The sequence below is a fragment of the Pyricularia grisea genome, assembly GCF_004355905.1.
Source record: "Pyricularia grisea strain NI907 chromosome Unknown Pyricularia_grisea_NI907_Scaffold_2, whole genome shotgun sequence".
Taxonomy (NCBI): Eukaryota; Fungi; Ascomycota; class Sordariomycetes; order Magnaporthales; family Pyriculariaceae; genus Pyricularia; species Pyricularia grisea.
In genome coordinates, this window is record NW_022156717.1 from 2,963,585 (window position 1) to 2,982,608 (window position 19,024).

The following is a 19,024-nucleotide window of genomic DNA, read 5'->3' on the forward strand; positions in this document are numbered from 1 at the left end:
AGGTAGCCAAGATTAAAGACTAAAAAAAAAAAGAAATAAAAGAAAAAAAAATTAGATACTGTGTCTATCCATCCCAGTGTTATTGTTTCAATCAATACTGTCACTCTGTAATAACTAGCAAGGCGCACGTTCCAGGGACAGAGTGGGCGGGTGGTAGGGCGTTCCTCGTTACAACGAAGAGAAAAGACGGAGAAGAACGTCTTCATCTCAACAAGCCTTGTCCTTGTTGGTCCAAGGCAAGGCCCTTTCAAGCGATGCCGGGACGGGCGATGTCTGCATGTAAAGAGTGCACTAAGTTTCTGCATATGGACTGGACGCCCTTTTTTTTGTAGATGAGATCTACTTCTGGGTTAGCTTCTTGCAGGCTGTGTGTTCGTTAAGAAGAAATCAAACATACAGGACTTGCAAGCCGTTTAGAGGAAGTGAAAGCCTTCGAAAAAAGGTGCATTTGCAAGTTACTTTGGATGGGCGGTGTTCTTCCCGGGCCCGCATAGATGACAGACAATACCACAAATACCTAGTTCTAGTCTTACATACATGCGTAGTAGGTATGATGAAATTGGAAATTCAAAACTAAAACAGAATTAAAATTTACCACGGTACAAACCAAACAAACAAGCATGCAAGCAAGAAAGCAAGCAAGCAAAGGACAAAGTGTCAAAACATCAATCTACCGTGGTAGAACCTAGCCAATTCAAAAGAGGAGAAACCAATTTTGGCTGGGTACGTAGGTAGGTAACCTTTTGGCGGTCAGACTGGCTGAAGATGGTTGGGTAAACTGGACCACGTCGTCACTGAAATCTGAGAACGGGGTTTACCAGGCAGTTTCTCCAACTGTGTTACCGTAGTGCGAAATGGTGGGACACAAATCGGGTTTCCTCTTTGGTATTTTTTTTCCTCTTTTTTTTCTTTTTTTCCCTTTTTTTCTCGCTTGTTTTGCCCTACCCCTCGGTAGTCCAAACGAAGGTTATGCAATCAATTACAGAAAAGGGAAAGCGTCTGCTGTTGTTTTGCCTGCTTTGAGACTCGTGTTACTGGGAATGCGTATTGTGTGTGCTGTATCTCTCACTGTCTCTTTGTCTTTTAGGCTTTCGGGGGTTTCTGATTTCTGGGTTCTGCTATCCGCCATTTTCCCCCATCCATGGATGATAACCCTTCCTTTTTTCCCCTTTGCTTAGGTTTCATTGGAAAAGCAGGATGGATGGATGGGCCCGGGTTGGATGATCCTGCCAAGTCTGCTGCGGTGCTACAAAATTAGAGTTTACGCTAGTCCCAATGGAGTGGACTTCTTCATGGACCTTGTCCCCGCAAAGGCCCATCAAGAAGTTCGAGAGGGACCCCGAATGCCGGCAACTACAGTGGAGAATTACTGTTTCCAGCTGGATTTCCTAACAGTGGTGTGGTGCGTGATGTCGCCTGAGGTCAATCCATGGATATCTCTGTTGGAGCACTAAAACTTTATGTGCCTTTCATTATGGGCTGATGGAAACCCCTGAGGTCGCGTCAAGCACTTTCCCTACAAACAACTCCGTTTTCAGGGTCTTGCTCGACAGTAGTTGTGTAAAAATACTTACGATATTTATTTCAAGACTGTCCATGGTACAGACCGAATGTGACTCTGGGCCCCCATGTCATCGGACATGCCCTGCTCTCGTTTTTTTTTTTTTTTTTTTTTAAGAAAAATCATTTTCTTTTCGAGAGGGAAGAATCCACTGGATCGTTACCTTGACCAATCATGTACAAAGGATCCAAAAGAATACCCACTAGAAGGAGCCCACCCAGATGAGGCAGTCCTTGCCGCCCACCTAATCTTCCCACCTCCAATTCCAAAAGGAAAAGGGAAAGGAAAAGGAAAAAAAAAAAAAAAACGGCTTCGGTGGGTCTAGGCGAAAGTTCGGCTGTCTGCCCGTCCACTCAAATCCCCCTACTACGGAACTACCGTTCTACCTACCTTGTCTCTCTCTCTCTCTCTCTCCCTCTCTTTGTCTAACTTTTTTTTCTCCTTTTTTCCTGGCTGCCCAGTAACTTTACTTTCGCTCGCTTGGTTCTTGGTAGACCGTCCGGCTCTACTGCAAGGTAATTACTACGTATGGTGGAGGTTTCAAACAAGGGCGGCATGGCCACATGGCGCGGGTATTGGGCGTTTCCATACATGGGGGACCCCCTGTTCATTGACACAAAACCTTTACTGTTAAAGGCCACCGAGAGGTGTCGCGGCTAGCAAGCCCAGTTGGCGGGACCCTTGCCTACGGGGTAAAGTAGCCTGGCTACTGTACCTACTTACGAAGCTGAGGTAATGAGCCCTCCACTCACTAAGCCGTATCTTGTTACCAAGGATTCAGGCATTGCTACACTACAGTATAAGTGATTTTGTTTTAATTACGAACCTATCCGACAGAAAGCGGAAACCTATATGGGAATGATCATCGACTTAGCGATTTCCCTTTCACCCGACGGTTGTTGACTTGTCTGACGTCGGCCTGCCCGCCCCCACCTCTTTCCTGTCCTAGTTTGGACTGCTTTCAATTTCTGACTGGCTGAAAAGTCGGTGGCTCTTTGCTACGTCGCTTTCCTTTTTCAGTATGAGTGCAATGAGTTACGGTTAGCAGATTAGTTTCGGTAACTCGCCTAGAGAGGTAATAAAGGCTTTGTGTCAACTTGCGCGTCCCCGATCCTCGGCATTAACTCTTGTCGTTCGAAGTACATCAACCCGAGTAGCTGGATACAAACAGCCTTATCGTTACTATTCACGCTAGGATTGCAGGGTATGTGAGATAGTTAGTCACTAAGAAAAGAGGAGAATCGAAGCTAGTAAGAAAGTGGACCGGCAAACAGAATTTGGGACTATAACGTTGCCGAAATGTAAAAGGGAAGTGAGAAAAAGAGAAGAAAAAAACATCAGTCTTCGGGGTTTTCATTGCCAACGCAGCTATCCCTGAGGTCGTCTCATGTTCAATGGAAAAAATGGAAGCTGTGTTTTTTAGGTTTAGAAGTCCTCATGGAACACACTTATTGTAGTAAATGCATCATCGGAGTTGCGGCCGATGCAACTTTCGGACGAGCCTGCATCCGGTCCTGAAGTCTGGATTGGATATCTACGAATTATGAGCAAGTTAGTGTCCTCTCATCAACCGATTACACTAGTTGGGCTGGCTAACTTTAAAAAATGCATATGTGCTTTGGCCTCGTCCAGAACCGCTAAGGTTCTTGTTTCATGACTATGGAGACTTGATAGGTGGATGGATGGATGTATGTATGATACAGGGAAAACGGTCCCATCCAAACAACAGACGAATTGTTTTCTCTTGACTCTCTCTCTCTCTCCCTCACTCTCTTTCGTGTCCATGGACTCTTTACGATCAACTTGTTATCATCCCGCTGCCTAGGTATAATGCGTTTTTCTTATGTTTTGTTTTGTGTTTGGCTCTATGGCGCAAGTGCGGGACCATCAAAAGATTTTTGGGTATACTTAGCGAGTCCAAGTGTAGCAGAACAATCTGATCTCTGCAGCCCTCGGCATAAACAATCCTAGTAAACTCTGCTTTTCGGCATCTCTTATTTTGTTCATTTTGCTTTTGTGCAAACATCAGCTAGCAGGCTTCTACAAGGCTTCTAGCGCCGGCCACCATCCCTTCTAGCTAGTTTTTTTCTTTTTCATTTTTCATTTTTGGCTTTTCATCTTTTTGTTTTTTACTTATCTCTCTTTTTTTTTTCCCTCTTTTTCCTTCTTGTTTTACTTTTGCCACTCTCGTGGCACAAGCCTCCCGTTCTTCCCGTCTTTACTTTCTAGAATAGTTTGAAGAAGGGAGCATCGGGAAGTGGAGGATAACGATGGATGAAGGGGTGGGCGTGGTACGATGAATGAAGACAGACAGGCATAGCTGGTAAAGTATAATCGAGAGTGGAATGCAGAAAGAAAAAAAAAAAAGAAAAAAAGAAAGAAAGAACCACAGCAGAGAGCTAAGGAGAAAATCACCTCGAATATCACGTACCCCTGTTTTCGTCACTCTTTCGGTCTTCGCCGGTTTTTGCCACGAAAAAATAGTAACATAAAACTGGCACCCACGTGAACTTGTGTAACGCAACTAGTGCATAGATGAGGAAAATTAAAGAACCTTATATTGTGATAGGGGAATCTCTGCTTCCAAAATGGTGTCAAGTGCACCCAGTGTGTCACTTGCATGGTGACATCGTTGTAGATCTGCGGTCTCCCCATGTCGCATGGTCACCGCAAAGAGTATGCGCACGTAGTAATTATCAAGGCATGCTGTACAGAATTGGATACGAATATAGAACTTTCTTTTTTTGGTGCTACGTGATAGACATAGACGAAACCACTAACTAGACTGCACCCACTTACATACTACTCGACGATGTAATCCTGACCGTGATGCGATCGAGGGGTGTGAAAGAAGTTCCCATCTTGCACCAAAGACACCCCCTTCCCCAGCAAGCCAAAGGCCGCCATGATCCCTTCGGCAGGGGCTTTTTTTTTGTATCCTGACCCAGAATTATAGGTTCTGTGATCGGCGCTTACCCAAGTTATGCAGGAGAATATTTTTTCGGAAGGAGGGATAGCTGCTGTTGGATGCTTTTTTTACTAACAATGCAGGCTGAGCAATTTTGGGTCAGGCAAGGAAGAAGAAAAAAAACTGATATTCCAACGGGGATTCGCGGCTGAGTAATTCAGAGTGACTCGACAAAATAGTAGAGAAGGCAATGAGAAATCGCCGTATGTCATCCATTTAAGCTTTCTCGAAAACAGGCATATCGCCTCCAAAAAAAGAACGGTTACTTGGAGAGGTCCGGCGCGCTGCTCCTTCTCTACTGGTCGGGAATTTTTGCTTTTGACGGAAGATAATGAAGAAGAAAGGACCGGCATGGCTCCGAAATTTCGAGTCACGTCTCTCTGTTTTGTCATATTCTCCCTTCACTACTTCTGCTTTTACTCCCCCTCTTCCAAGACGGAGACGGACTACTCCAGCTGTTCCCGGTGGTTTTATCTTGCGCCGCTTTGCTACTTTGCGGCTGTTCCTACTTTGTAACTTTGTAATAGGTGATTGGGACTATCAGCCGGGTTCCGTGCGTTGGGTTTGATGTACCGTTAGTCGGCCCCGGATGAACGAATTTAATGAACATGGTTCAGGGTACTATCTGTGTGGCTAGGATTCTCTTGTTTCCTATTACTACTTCTGCGTATGCACACCTGTGCTATACGCATACACAGCGCGCCCCAGAGCTCCTTTTTTGGCACTGGGCTTATCATCCATGTTTCGTCGCTAGCCTTTTTTTTGCTTTCTTGTAATCTCCCGTCCAGTACCTGGAGGTCCCCGGAATAGTTGGTAAAGCCTTGTTTCATTCATGCTGCCCATCGGGATCCAGTCTTTAATGGCAAGCTGTGTGGGTTTGTCATTGCAGATACAACACTGGCCAGCTCTCTGCCAAGGAGGACTCTCTCGGAGATTTACCACAGTACGTTCGACTCGCACCTCTTTCCATGAGCTTCCCATTATCATCGACAAGGTGACGTTTCAGGCGGAGGGAGCCCAACTATTCTCAGCCTCCCGCGTCCCCAAGAGTAGAGAAGGTCGCCATGGCGTGAGTAGCCGATCTGCAGGTCCTCGAACCTTAGTTCCATCTGGACCTCGGAGATCAGGACGAACTCTCAGCGTGAATCATGTTTCACAGGCAACGTCGGCCGATATGAGTTCTGGATTGGTGTCCTTGACTGCAACGACTAGATCCTTCATGTCTCCCACTTCCACGGGACCGTTCATCCCTTGGGGAGGCAGAGCCCATTTCGGCATCGGACTCGAGTAGCTCCAGGCACCTCCAGAGTCCTCGTAGCGTAGGCTGTGTAGCCACAGCGAGAGCTCGTGAGACCCAGGATCTGTGTAGAGAGGGGTGTCACACTCCTTGCAGAGCTCTCCTGACATCTTCTCGGCCTTCTTTTTGTAGTACTCGTCAACCATCTCGTCGTAGTACGCAACAGCCTCGGCAACCTCCTCCTTCCCCATGCGCGAGAGACGACTGATGATATCTTCGTCGCTATTGAGGGTAGCATCACCGTCGTTGGCGCCAAGGTTAAGCCCCCAGACCTTGTAGTTTGCATAGATGGGGTCATTCTCGATCGGGTGTCCGAGGTGTTGCAGATGAACTCTGAGCTGGTGAGTTCTCCCCGTAACAGGAAGACAGCGCACAATAGAATAGCCCTGCTTGTTCCTCCACGGCTTGCCATTGAATGCCTCTCCGGGCTTTGCCTCGTCGTCGCCTTGTCCTTCTGAAGGGGGATAGTACGCCAGCCTCTTGAAGACGGTGCGAGCGTGCCGTCCGTTGGCCCTCACGCGGTTCAGTCCAAGCTTGGGCGAGATCTGCAAGATGGGCTCGTTGCAAATGACCTCGCCGTCAGGGAAGCGCCCGGTTACCCTGGCCAAGTATTCTTTACGGACGGTGCGGCCCATGATCTGCTCGCCCATCTTGCATGCGGCCTGGGGGGTCTTCGCTATGAACATGATACCGCTAGTCAGCCTGTCGAGGCGATTACACGGGTAGGCCTTGAAGTCACGCGACCGCTCTGACCGCATAACCTCGACCACTGAGTTGAAGTTGTACCTTCCGGCAGGGTGGACGGGCATGCCCGACGGTTTGTTGATGACGATCATCTCGTCGTCTTCGTGAAGGACCTGAACGGGGTCGGCTGTGCAGGGAGGCTCGTGGCGGTGGCAGATGTGTGCGATAAGCTCTCCGTTCTTCAAGATGTGGTTGGGCCCAACCTTCTTGGCGTTGACCAAAACACTCCCCTTCTCCATGCATTCCCGATAGTACTCGATCGGCCGGTCTCTGAACTCACTCTCGAACACATCAATCAATGCCCTGCCACGCCATCGTTCCTTAACCCATGTGCGATAAGCAAAGTGATACGGCTCTACCCTCCTCAGTCCATCCTCTATCACGTATGGTGGGGGCCAAATCACTTCCGGGTCGCTGGGTAGTGTGTGATCTTCTTTTGAGGGCTGCTTCTTTCGCTGTTTTGATGACTTTTGTGGTGGTATCGTTGGAGTAGTTGACTCGCCAGTAGCTGTAGAAGGGGTCGGTGTAGCAGCGACAGCTGAGGCAGAGGCGGCTGAAGCCATATTTCGACGTAACAGAGTCCCACACTGGCGTGCCAGTGCCGGGAATCTAATGAAGGAAGCCAGCCTGGCAAATGCAACCCCTCCCCGTCGACAGAACAGCAACCAGAGTTTGAGCAGTGTGCCGGATAGTTTGATTTGGCACAGAGCTATTTAAACTTAAGCAAAGGCCTTTTATGTTTGGGGTGATTTTTTGATATTGATATTGGAAGGTGCTTGTACCCATCCATGGATTAGCTGCTGCTTCTAACGAGTTACTTGGTTGTAGAAAATTTGGAAGATGGAGGGGTACACGTGACTTAGATCGTGGCTTTGTCTCACGTGATGGTATTCCTTAGCCCAGCTTCGCTTCATATCCGTTTATACATACCTCGGTCCAAGGCTTGTTCTTGCCAAATGAAGAAGCAGCACTGGTCGGTTCATCAACCGTACCTACCTTATACATCATCAACATGGCGGCAAGCTATGATGTGCTCAAAACGCGGACCCGGAGTGACTACCCATTTACTTTAGAGTACCGTACGCGATGGGCCGACAATGACATGTACCAACACATGAAGTAAGTTAGCAGTTGCATGTCGTTGCCGCTTTTAAATAATCGGGTAAAAAGATTGTCTCTACGTCAAAGACACATGCAATACTGACGTCTAATACTATGCTTTCAAGTAACTCCATCTACAACTTTCTGTGAGTACAAAACAAACCCTCTTGCTATAGTCATACAATATTCGCAACGTCTATTAACATTGGAATTCCCTCTCAACCAAGCTACGACTCAGTAATCAACTCATACCTCATCGAGTTCTGCGACCTGAAGCCTGCCTTGTCGCCCCAGCATGGAATGGTCGTTCACTCTCACAACGACTATTTTGGCTCCATCAGCTTCCCCTCCGTGGCTGAGTTGTGCCTGCGCGTCAACAAGCTGGGCCGTACGAGCGTGACTTACGAGATCGCCCTCTTTGAAAAGGGAGTTGACCGCGTCAGGTCCGTAGGCGAGTTTGTTCAGGTCTTTGTGGACAGGGCCACGGGAAGGCCTGCCGCCGCCGGTATGAATGGTATTATGCGAAGGGGTCTTGAGAGGATCATGGTCCAGGAGGGAAAGCAGGTTTTGCCTGTCAAGAGTAAATTATAGGCTTCAGCTTACATCTACTATTAAAAGCTTGATTGTATCCTCTTGCTCATGAACCACCCCTTCGTAACGGACAGACCGTGATCTGTATCTTTTTTCTTCTTCTTCTTCCCCAGTCCGACTGCATCCTCAGTTACTCAGTCATCTATAATTTTCCACTACCAAGGTGCCGAGATCAAACCTGCTGCAGACTCAACTTCTGGGGAATACCACCCGCGTCGGCGCTCTTGAGCATACCCAGCAGAAACTCAGCATCAGCCAGTCCTTCCTCGGGTGCCAGTCTCGGGTCTGGCTTCCCCGCCTCCAAGGCAGCCGCCCAGGCCTGGACCTCGTACTTGACGCCCTCGGCCGAGTTCTTGATCGTGACCTGCGGCTCGCCGCCCTCAATCTTGGAAACTGTAACAGTATCCCTGCTGACCGTGACGCTGCCCTTCTCGCACGCCACGCTGAACTCGGACTTGGCCGGGAGGGTCGAGCCGCACGACACGAGAAACGCGCCCGACGCTCCCGATCTCGTCCGCACGATGCCCTGCAGCGTGTCGGGGGAAGGAAGGTACGCGGATGCCGTGTGGCTGAAGCCGCTGACCGTCTCTGCCACGTCATCGCCCAGGAGCATCCGTAGTGATGCTGCCCAGTGCACGCCGCCGTCCAGGATGAAGCCGTAATCGTGGGTTGGGTTTTTGCGCCATTCCGTGTTGTAGTACGGGTTGTCTGTTGAGCATGGGTTTCAGTATTGTCAGCTGGCCATTCTCATACGTACCTATGCATCCTCCGATCACATGGAGCATTTTCCACCCGATGGGCCGGAAACTGATAAAGAAAAAAAAAAAAAAAAAACATACCCTCCTTTGTCATAAACTCAACAATAGCACGAAACCCAGTGATCTTTCCCAACTTCCTTGCCTCTGCCGCTCCAAAGATGTAGTTTGGCATGCACCGCATCTGCTCGGCGCACGACCACGTAGCGCCAGTCCTGGCCTTGACCGAGTGGTAATACTGGATCAGCTCCCTGCCCTGAGCAACATTAGGCGCGACGGGCTTCTCCGCCAGCACATGCTTTCCCGCGTCCAAAGCCGCCTTGATGTACTCTGGCTGATTAGCTATCGGGAGGGCGATGATGACACCCGACACGTCGTCGCGCTTCAGCACTTCTGCATAGCCGCCGCCGCCGTCTTCATCCGAATACAGATCGACCCCGTCGCCTCCATTGGGGAGCAGCGCCGCAGACTCTTTGGCCGACTTGAGCGATCGTGAGTACACTACCTTAACCTCTAGAGAAGGTGTAGCCAAGACGGCAGGCTTGTATTGTACGTGTTGATCCAATGTCAGAAAAAGAAGCTGATCCATCTGCGGAAGTTGCAAAAAAATAATACAGAAATAATGACGGTAGTTAACAAGGATCCATGGAACTTACAATATGTGCCTGCTTGATAAAGATGCCACCGCCAATCAAGGCAATTCCAATGGGAGCCATGGCTTTTGTAAAATAAGTATCTTTGTTCTGTCTCTTAACTTTGTCTTTTGACTTTGAATTAAGATTGTCAACAAAGATAAGCTCATCAAATATATTACGTATTTGTTGTGCGATGATTTTGAGGGATAAAAGCGGATTGGGCTGCTGGTGGGTAGGTGTGTATATACGGCTGTTTGAGATTCTGGGTGGATGACGTGAACCATCTGTGGCCGCCCATTCGCGAACGACTTCTCGGATCCGCTTCAGCCGATCTCTCCTAAAGTCCCACCTTACACTGCAGGTGCAAGTTGTGCTGAGGCTGCGTTAAAACCCATTTCAGCTGTCAGTGGTGGAAGTACCAGCTCATGATTTGGGAAACTGAGCACACATGAGATTGAGAGTTTATGGATGAGATAACCTTCTCAATGTCCAGGTTCTGCCTATACACTTTCAAAGTCTGTACAGTAACTTTTCGACTCGCCTGGAATTTCATGAAACGCAAATGCCGGGCAACACGCAACAGTGAGTATCTTAAGAAGGGCAGTTCGCAATATGCCAGCTAGCCAATTTCATCATGGCTCTGGTCCAAACAAGACAACGCTGCTCAATCATCCATATCCATACCATCGTCTTCTGGCATCGCAACAACAATAGATCCCTCATCTTCAAGTCTCGGTGATTCGTCTTTTGGCGATTTCGAGGGCTGGGACGCTGACGTCACTTGAACGTTGCCGTCCTTCTTGCCCGGGAGCTCATCCTGATTGCAGAGCCGATACTCCCCATCATCTTTTCCTTCGATGATGCCTTCTTCCAAAGCCCATTTCGCCAGGAATCCATCCACTCCTATTGACTGACCATCTCCTTTCTCCATGTGCCTCCCCACATGTTCTGTCCATTCATCCCATGAGGTCGGTCCCTCAAAAATGGTCTGGCAGCCTGCCTTGGGACAGGCAGACTTCTGTGGCGGTTTGCGCCTAGTCACCAAACAGGTTTGCTGCATCTCCTTGACATGGCTATCCCACTCTGTCTGCAGCTTTCCATCGCTCTTGATCGACTTTTTGATGGCAAATGGGGCGTGCATACGACGAAGGTGCTGCGTAAAGAGATCTTTGCGATTGAACTCGTTACCCTTTCCCTCAATAGCGCTCAGGGGACACGAGGAGCAGCGGTAGTATTGCAGGCACAAGTGCTGAGACGAAATATGCCTCTTCCATTCGTTTTTTGAACCAAAAGTACTTGTGCAGCCGGCAAACGAAAACGCACATGGGAATGGCCGGGTATGCGCGGCTGCGATATGTTTTCTCAGTGACGACGAGTCCTTGAAAGGGGCATGGGTACACATATTACAACGGGTGTCAAGTCTCGGCAGTGGCTGTTTTTGTAAAGACCTTGGTTGCTTGGGTTTTGTCGAGGTCGCATTTCCATCAACGCTCAGCAAAGTCTCGTCTCCTCCAGAATCGTCGTGGGATGATGTGCTATTCTCGTCTTTCAAATCACTCTGCGAGACCGCCGAGGCTGAAGACTTGCCCTCGCCACTGGCAGGCATATGACTCAGTGCTTTCAACTGTTCGGCTGCCTCTTGCATTTCGACCGAGTCCTCCACCTCCTTCGCAGCAACTGAATTTGTCTGTTTCGCATGCGCAGACGACGGCGCTGAAGATGGCAGTTCATGTCTGGGACCACCGCGTGGCCGTGCTGGGGTCTCTGGGCTCAGCTGCTTTGCGGCTGGAGGTGGCATCCCCTGCGCCGCCTCCTCATGTCTAATCAGATTAGGGAGGTTGGCGGCCGCTTTTGTGGCTTCCCATAGAATACGGCCATCGTCGACATCTTTGGCTGGGGTAGGCAAGCCCACAGCAGACCCCACGAGACGGTCATACAAGTGAGTCATATTATGCGAGGTAATATGGCCCAAAAAACAGCAAACCTTATCATGCTGGACCACATTCCAGACGTTAAGAGGCATGGAGACGAGAAGCATCGTAGGGGGACCCAAAAACATGCCTTCAACCTTTATTTTGGACGCAATGGGCGGGGCGTTCTGTAGCCAGTTGTTGAAGAAGGTCATGTCTTGGCTCGCATCCCCGACAAAAGTGGTACAAACGAGGGCCCTCGCTTCGTCAAAAATGAGATCCACAGCGTCGTCTGGGCCTATGAGCTGTTCCTCCGGCTTCATGAGCGCGCCGTGGTCAGACTGCGCGCTCTTGCCATCAGGGGCTGGCAAGATGGGCAGAATCATACTTTGATTCTGTCCCGCTGCCAGAGTAAACACAACTGGCCGGAGCTCGTGAAAGGTGGAGACCTTTCCAGAACCGTTCGTCTGGGGCCTCTCCGAGGCGACTTTCGGTTGCAAAGAAATGATTTCATCATACAGCCTTTGCAACGTGAACGCCCGACCGACAGACAATCTTGCCAATGACTCAGTAAGATATGATGTAAAAGATCGACCAGGTGACTCTCGTGGTACTCGGTCCGGGGTGTACGCAGCTATAGCCTGCTTGAAGCCATGACTGCCTGCCATTGGTGCTTCCCTAGGTGCACAAGTGTCGAGGAGCAGCAGCATGTCGGACTGCGCATCCTCAAACAAGCACCGCAGGCCATCCCATTTCAGCTTTGCAGAATCGTCTCCCTTGTGACTGTCCAGCATATTCAGTCAGCAAAAGTCTCACCATCCCGCCTGACGGTTACAGCCCAACTCATTTTCAGTCACATTCGGCTCCACTCACCACGCCCAATACAGGTGATTATCCATCCCAACGTAGCCATGTCCAGCGTAGTATATGACGAGGAGATGGTCGGGACGGGCATTTTCCAAATACGAGGCCATCTGCACACTGAGCTTGATGCTCGGGTTATGTACCGACGGTATCGTCCACTTGTCCGTTTGGTAGTTGTAACGATCTCTTAATACCGTCTCCAGCTCTGCCAAATCCTTCTCTACTGACTTGTCCTCCTCCCACCTAAGCAGCAGCACAGATACGCTCGTATACGGGGATCTTTGGGTTTGCCTGTATATCAACATGGCCGCATCTTGGAGGTGGCGAGCAAAGGACTCGAAATCGTGCCTCTCTGGTATCGGAGCAGGCTCCTGGCCTTGATACTGTGGGCCATGGTGCAACGGCTGGGCAAGTTAGAGGTCAGCGCATCTACAGAGGCCTACCCCAGACTCTGGGTGACGCAAGCTGGAAGTCTGAATATATATATACCTGGTCGTTGGCGTAAGCGCTGCCATGCTGAGCTGGAGACGTCGCTGGACCTGGTACCGTAGGCGGTGGCTGTTGCGGAGGATCGGGTAACTTGGGCGCCAATCGCCGTCGCTTGTTGGGATGGTCCATTCGCAGGTGCTATATTGTCGAGATGGACTGCCGCTCGAATGAATCGGATTTGTGGAGATTGAGGTCGAGTAAGTGACCGTTTGAAGCTGAGGTAGGTAAGGTAGGTACCGTAAGTTCCTAGACACGGTAGGTAGCTTGGATGTTTGACGGGTGGTAAGGAACCTGATCAGGCTGCGCATGAAGACTCAACGCTCCGAACCACCGCGACTACTAACTACCTGAATGCAAAACCGGCACAGGTCATGTAGGGAGGCACGGAGGGGGAAGAGGTCGACAGAGTTGGGTGCGGGAGAGCCATTGGTGTGTGGTGAGCAGCCATAGGGGGAGAGAAGGCTGTGCCCGGAAGGTTGGGGAGTTCGGCTACCTCCTTAGCCTTGTGGTGCAGGCAGGGCAGCGCGGCAGCTGGTGGGCTAGACTTTCTTTGAGGGATCAAACGGTAGTGGGGTCGGACAAGGGTTGAGCGGGCCACTCACAACAGCTTTTTGGTGGGGAACACACTGCCCAACCTAGCTTCCAGGCAAGAGTCGAAGCCAGCCATCAGCCGATACCAGCATCCATGCTTGCCACGGCCACCATAAATCAGCCAAACGGCAGGTGAGCTTGGACAAAAAAGCGAAAGGCTGTTGTTGCACCAAGCTAGTTCCCACCATGACCAATCATCGACCGCCTCTGAGGAGCGGTTTCCCCGCCCACACTAATTGTGCAGCATCGAGATGGATAGAACCCCTCCCTCATGCGAGTCCACATGCTATGGATATTATGACCTGTCCCGAGTACAGTATAGGCTTTAATTTACTGGGGGGTTTTAATATGCCGCGAAACCTATGACTGTACATACACTTGCTTTGGTTCTACTGTGTCTACTCCCGGAATAGAGATAACTGGACCGTTACATCTCGTACGAATACATTTCCTTTTGATGGGACGGCACCGGACCCTTTCCCCGGATGATTCTGTTTCTTCTTCACTTTCTGTCTTTCTTTCTTTCCTTTTTTTTTTCTTTTTTCTTGAACGTTTTACGATTGACACATTTACTGGGTATGTGCAGAAAAGTTGATGACCACAAGGCCCCTCAACTCCAAGCGCTGGGCTAGTGTCAAATTCCACACTGCCAGGCATCTTTCTCAGGCATCTCCGCATGGACAGGTGGGCACCAATACAGGAATGGATCGGGACAGCAAATAGATGACCGGGACTCACCTCTTTCGCCGCCCTAAGCCACAAATTACAGGCCAAGATGCCGCCCTGCCCGCTTCCCACTTCCCTTACATGGTACTTCTGCTGTCCGGATTCTTCTGCACGGCGGGAAAGGCAAAGGCCCACCCCATCTGGGACCTACAAAAAAAACTTAGCGCCAGTCGCGGCCTCGAAAAGGACTCATGCAGCATGCTCACTGGTCCAGTCGACATCCTAATTCTCCACTTGGATTCTTGTCGGTGTGTGTCGTGTCGTCCAGCGTCGTTGTTATCCAACCATATAATTATTACTTCGCAGCCTGTACCCTTACCCCTCCTTCGTACTGGTTTGCATCGGATCATGAACAGAAGCCAGAAGCGCGCGTGACTGTGTCCCTGGTTGTTGCATCCGGAAGAGGGTCTGAGAGTAAGGGGCGAGAACTTTGTTGATAGTTGGTATGAAATGGCTGGCTGGCTATTTTCAGAATTCTGGTTGGCTTTTTTTTTCTGTTATTTTATCCCCCTGCCCGGTAGGTTTTCACATTGTTTGCCACCTTTTAAATTGAAAGTGTACACTCAATCCTGCAAACAAGGTATTTTCTTCGAGCATTCGTGAACATTGCTGAGCTAAAAATTCGTGCGAAATGTAACTACCTTTCCCACCTAGAGCTCGATGGTCTCGGCTGCATTTTGTGAAGATATCCATCGATAAGGTTTTACCAGGTTGCTCGCTGGCAGCCGAGGCGCTTTAGGTTGGGCAATTCGGCCAGAGAGCCAAGGGAAAGTTACGTACGCACTATTTTGCGCCAATTTCAATTGGGATGTTGTCTTGGCTTCGAACAGAACAAGGCTGAATTAGCCTCCTCAAGCATTTGGCATGATACAAGACTACTCTCGAAATTGAAACCGAAGGCGCTACTGACAAGGCCGGTTTGGCTTGGCTTGTTGTGTTTTTTTTTTTTTTTTTTTTTTTTTTTTTTTTTTTTTTTTTTTTTTTTTTTTTTTTTTTGTTCAACCCATCTTCATATTAACTTTCTTTTCAGTCATACATATCTACATGATCGTTTTGAACTCATTGCGACACACAAAGCCACCGAAAGAAGATTATCCGGATATCTCATTACAACGACCAAATGCAGAAATGGGAAAATCCAAAGGCTGATATTGTACCAGGCCATGTTTGAGCACCAAACTACCAGTATAACTGGAGAAACCGAACTGAAATATGCCTTTATCGTCGTGGGGCACTCCTTCCGAAGTATCCAACCCCTGATTAACGATATACCATGTTTTTTGGAGGATCACTGCAGCTCTCATTATCTGGATATCTGAAAAAATCAGCAAAGTCGCAACGCATCGTGTTATCTGGGCTCTTAAACAATGACCTTGGTGCCAGAGCGCCTAGCAGTAAAGAAAGTCATCGCCAAGGCACCCAGAGCAGCGAACAAGGCAATGAATTGGAAAGCAAAGTCTGCCTGAGTCCGAACGCATCGTGCTTTCAGACTGTCGTTAGCCTCTTCATCGGTAGCAAAATCCTTGTCAGAGACGTAACACCGCGTGGTCGTAGGGCAGCCACCATTGAGGATTTTGTTGAACCAGCGGGCGAGATATGCGTCCGTCCCGATGCCGCCGTCACAGGAAACCCCTTTCATAGCAACAGCCAGTGCCTGCCATGGAAATAGTTAGTACATTCAAGAAGAAAAAGGCGTCAAAGTTGACAATTTTCACGGAGAATGGCTTTCAAATAAAGGCGCGCATAGTGGCAAGAGAAGAGTAAAAACTTACGATACCACCAGCAAGGAAGAACAGAGCAGCCAATCCTTCTGCAACAAGTGGAACAAGGGTCGGAATCGCATCGACGAACATTGAAGCAACACCTATGGCGGCCACGATAATGCCGAATCCACCGGTGAAGCTTGCGAAAGAGGTCTCGGCAGGAGGACTTCCATATCTCTGATGTTTTGCCAGGGTAACTGATAAGCCAAGAACGACGGCTGAGGCAATCAACTTGGTTGAAAGTTAAGATGTTAGCTTCTGATAGTTGATGTAAGGCTGCCTCTGTAGCAGTGAGGTATCATGAGACCTGTATATGTAGCAGTGAGATATTATGGGAACTTACAAGAAAGCCTTTGAGCCCGAGACCAATAATGTTATGCATTGTTATTCGATCTAGTTGTTTTGTCCACTTTGTGTGCTTGTATTGCGCAAGGGATACCAGCAGCTAGATTTTGATGGTTAAGGGGATGTGCAGTGGTCTCTGCTTGTCAGACAGAATCACCCAAGATTCAGGGGGCGTTGATGGCTTTTAAATCACGTCACAAGCACTATGTTTCACCACTAGGCGGCTAGCGGATTGACCAATACCAAACAAATGGATAAAAGACGGAATCCCTCAACTGGGGTAATTGTTTTTGGAGGATGTTATCGCGTGCGACAGCCACAAATCGGTACCAGTGACTGGGCGGGGATGGCCATTGAATGTCAGCATAAACTCGAGGTAAGGCTGTGATAGACACTGCTATTTGCGCCCAGGGTGTGAAGCCGCTTTCTTGATTGAGCAATTCATGTCGCCGAGATGGATCCAATACGGAAGGAACCATGTCATACAAGTCTACCGCCCCAAGGATGCTCAGGTCAGCTCATAATGTTGGGTCTATGAAACCTTGGCCTGCATACTATAGTACGTTAGCCATTAGGCAGCAGCGAAATCCTGCATCAGTGACTCAATAGTTACAGATTTTAATCGAGCAATTTTTGCAATATCGCAAGACTTTGATAACTTCAACTTGCTATTCTGGCGAACATCAAGTCTATGCACGGATTTGATACCTAGTCTAAAGCATCTATGTCATCCAAAGTAAGGCACATCGAGAAGTCTCTCATGTGGTCCTATTATGTTGTCGAATTAGGTAATGTGCAATTGTCATTCACCCTTTAAGACCGACCACCAACCCTTGGCTACCTAGGTAGGAACTAGGTAGGTAGGTACCTAGGTACTTTACCTACTTACAGTACGATCGCAGGGCTGGTGGTAGCCAAATTGGGCAGGGCGACATGACACGCGCAGTGAGTGAGAGATGCACCAACGAGCCACATTCAAACTGAGTGGAGGAAGGATATTTTAATATTTTGGCTTCGACACTGTCAACCCCAGGTAGTTGTTCGTTGAACTGAAAAAAAAATAAAAAAATAATAGTTATTCACCGGTTATGAGCCGTTGTGGCCAATGTTTATGGGTGCATGAAATTATGGAATGGCAAAACATCACTGTGGGTAGACTGGCGCGAATTGAAGTGTAAACAGTAAATAGAACTAGGTTAGTACCTGCGAACTCGCCGAGGAGAGATGAACGCACGATTGTCGAAGACTATTTGTTCATGCTGGGTACATCCATGCAACGGTTTACGGCCAGCAGCTAAGACGAGTACTACGTTGTAGTCTGGCACCGGAGCTGCAGCCGAAGTTGAGAATCAGGTATTTTTAACTTCATATCAAGCTTCATGCCTTAGGTTGGTGACTGACATATGTGGGTAGGGCTTTTGGTGAGTGACCCGAGCTTGCCGAGTTCCTGAGGTATCCGCGCAGCCGACAGAACTTCCTTGGTAACTAAGGTAGGTAGGACTCCTCTCCTGCGGCCCGGTAAACTAGGTAGACTAGGCCTACTACGTATAGTACCTAGACAAAGCAAGCTCAGTACCTATTTTGGGAAATTAAGTTCGGGTGGCTGCGCCAATGCAAGTAACCTCATCGCACCAGCTCCACATTAGATGGCTGTGAAATATCGTAGTACTTCATATATTTCGCACAGCCAAACAGTTTGGCCTTGGAGCCCAATGGTAGGTGTCTGAATGGTCGGGGGCGAAGCGCTCCAGGCCAAGTTGGAAGTACGGTAGAGACTCGCATGTCTTGGAAGAGAATGAATGGTTGGGGTGGCTGCAAATGTGAAAACTTTTATCGGAACTGCGCCACCTCCAGATCGACATGAGACGACAGCCAAGTATTTTCAGGGCAGAAAGTGAGAGCCTTGACTTGCATGTCGTTTCCTAATAAGATTCCTTATAAGACGGTTTGACGGGAACACTGACGGATATAGCAGGTGACAAAAAATCCCATGATGTTCCCCTGGTGAATGCAGCCCAATCCAGTTGGTCGGAATGGGCGGAAGAAGGCAAATTTTTTTCAACATACATGAGACGAGACCATGTTGTGGCGTTCCCTTCCCGGCTGCACCCAAGCTTAAATAATGAATGGTGGATGTTGTGCACCCTGCATTTTTCCACATTCATTAACCGGGGTGCTCTTTGTTCCTCGCTTGCTAGGTAGTCGGCATATGCAGCTTGGCAGTTTGTTCTTAGTCGCTGCACTGCTTATTTTCCTTTCATTGTTTGTTCCCATAAAAAAGTCCCTCAAGTCACTAATGCAATTGTCAGTTGGTAAACAATGATGTATCCTGTCTCACACTACAAGCTAGCCTAACTCTAATTGACCAACGCCCAGCCGCTCGGAGAAGCAGGACTCTCCAAACGGTGTGACCGGCCTCATCAGGCGTCACCAAGTCTGAGATAAGATGGGCTGGCAGTAGAGTAGCAAACCCAGCTACCAGCCTTGGATTACATGCTTACCTACCTTAAATACCTACCTAGCTTGGTAAGGTATATTATGTGTATGTATCCGGAAGTATTTTAGCGAGTAAAGCAATCATGCCTCTCTGCAGTAGTTTGTCGGAAGGGGTACAAAAAGATCATGCTGATGGTACGAGGTCCAATCAGAGGCCGTGTAAGAAAGGCGCCGAGGCCGCCATTGTG

General features: G+C 48.9%; 5 protein-coding genes across 5 annotated transcripts; 1 reads left to right on the top strand and 4 right to left on the bottom strand.

The window, feature by feature from the left end:
- Window positions 1–5,675: 5,675 nt before the first annotated feature.
- On the bottom strand, window positions 5,676–7,133 carry PgNI_03461 (uncharacterized protein; the record flags this gene model as incomplete). Its single annotated transcript, XM_031123515.1, has 1 exon — window positions 5,676–7,133. The coding sequence occupies one exon, from the start codon at window positions 7,131–7,133 to the stop codon at window positions 5,676–5,678; it is 1,458 nt and encodes a 485-aa protein (XP_030985313.1).
- A 401-nt stretch (window positions 7,134–7,534) lies between these two features.
- PgNI_03462 (uncharacterized protein) lies at window positions 7,535–8,343 on the top strand. The gene is made up of 3 exons (XM_031123516.1): window positions 7,535–7,689; window positions 7,797–7,817; window positions 7,899–8,343. Exons 1-3 carry the CDS (start codon window positions 7,583–7,585, stop codon window positions 8,260–8,262), a joined length of 492 nt encoding a protein of 163 aa, XP_030985314.1. The 5' UTR covers window positions 7,535–7,582; the 3' UTR covers window positions 8,263–8,343.
- Window positions 8,344–8,356: 13 nt separating this feature from the next.
- Window positions 8,357–9,733, bottom strand: PgNI_03463 (uncharacterized protein; the record flags this gene model as incomplete). The annotated part of the gene is made up of 3 exons (XM_031123517.1): window positions 8,357–8,970; window positions 9,102–9,558; window positions 9,674–9,733. The coding sequence occupies 3 exons, from the start codon at window positions 9,731–9,733 to the stop codon at window positions 8,435–8,437; spliced, it is 1,053 nt and encodes a 350-aa protein (XP_030985315.1). The 3' UTR covers window positions 8,357–8,434.
- Window positions 9,734–10,121: 388 nt separating this feature from the next.
- PgNI_03464 (uncharacterized protein) lies at window positions 10,122–13,345 on the bottom strand. The gene is made up of 3 exons (XM_031123518.1): window positions 12,916–13,345; window positions 12,436–12,830; window positions 10,122–12,345 (listed from the first exon to the last, which is right to left on the bottom strand). The coding sequence occupies exons 1-3, from the start codon at window positions 13,042–13,044 to the stop codon at window positions 10,317–10,319; spliced, it is 2,553 nt and encodes an 850-aa protein (XP_030985316.1). The 5' UTR covers window positions 13,045–13,345; the 3' UTR covers window positions 10,122–10,316.
- Window positions 13,346–15,223: 1,878 nt separating this feature from the next.
- Window positions 15,224–16,761, bottom strand: PgNI_03465 (uncharacterized protein). Its single transcript, XM_031123519.1, has 3 exons — window positions 16,339–16,761; window positions 16,005–16,226; window positions 15,224–15,886 (listed from the first exon to the last, which is right to left on the bottom strand). The coding sequence occupies exons 1-3, from the start codon at window positions 16,375–16,377 to the stop codon at window positions 15,593–15,595; spliced, it is 555 nt and encodes a 184-aa protein (XP_030985317.1). The 5' UTR covers window positions 16,378–16,761; the 3' UTR covers window positions 15,224–15,592.
- Window positions 16,762–19,024: the final 2,263 nt, after the last annotated feature.

What these genes read in the sequence shown, in the direction of transcription:
- PgNI_03462 (XM_031123516.1), top strand. Translation starts at nt 7,583, where the DNA reads ATGGCGGCAAGCTATGATGTGCTCAAAACGCGGACCCGGAGTGACTAC. An exon ending in GACATGTACCAACACATGAA is followed by an intron (nt 7,690 to 7,796) that starts GTAAGTTAGCAG and finishes TATGCTTTCAAG; the next exon opens with TAACTCCATCTACAACTTTC. An exon ending in AACTCCATCTACAACTTTCT is followed by an intron (nt 7,818 to 7,898) that starts GTGAGTACAAAA and finishes CTCTCAACCAAG; the next exon opens with CTACGACTCAGTAATCAACT.
- PgNI_03464 (XM_031123518.1), bottom strand. Translation starts at nt 13,044, where the DNA reads ATGGACCATCCCAACAAGCGACGGCGATTGGCGCCCAAGTTACCCGAT. An exon ending in GCGCTTACGCCAACGACCAG is followed by an intron (nt 12,831 to 12,915) that starts GTATATATATAT and finishes TAACTTGCCCAG; the next exon opens with CCGTTGCACCATGGCCCACA. An exon ending in AATCACCTGTATTGGGCGTG is followed by an intron (nt 12,346 to 12,435) that starts GTGAGTGGAGCC and finishes TATGCTGGACAG; the next exon opens with TCACAAGGGAGACGATTCTG.
- PgNI_03465 (XM_031123519.1), bottom strand. Translation starts at nt 16,377, where the DNA reads ATGCATAACATTATTGGTCTCGGGCTCAAAGGCTTTCTT. An exon ending in TCGGGCTCAAAGGCTTTCTT is followed by an intron (nt 16,227 to 16,338) that starts GTAAGTTCCCAT and finishes CTTTCAACCAAG; the next exon opens with TTGATTGCCTCAGCCGTCGT. An exon ending in TCTTCCTTGCTGGTGGTATC is followed by an intron (nt 15,887 to 16,004) that starts GTAAGTTTTTAC and finishes TTTCCATGGCAG; the next exon opens with GCACTGGCTGTTGCTATGAA.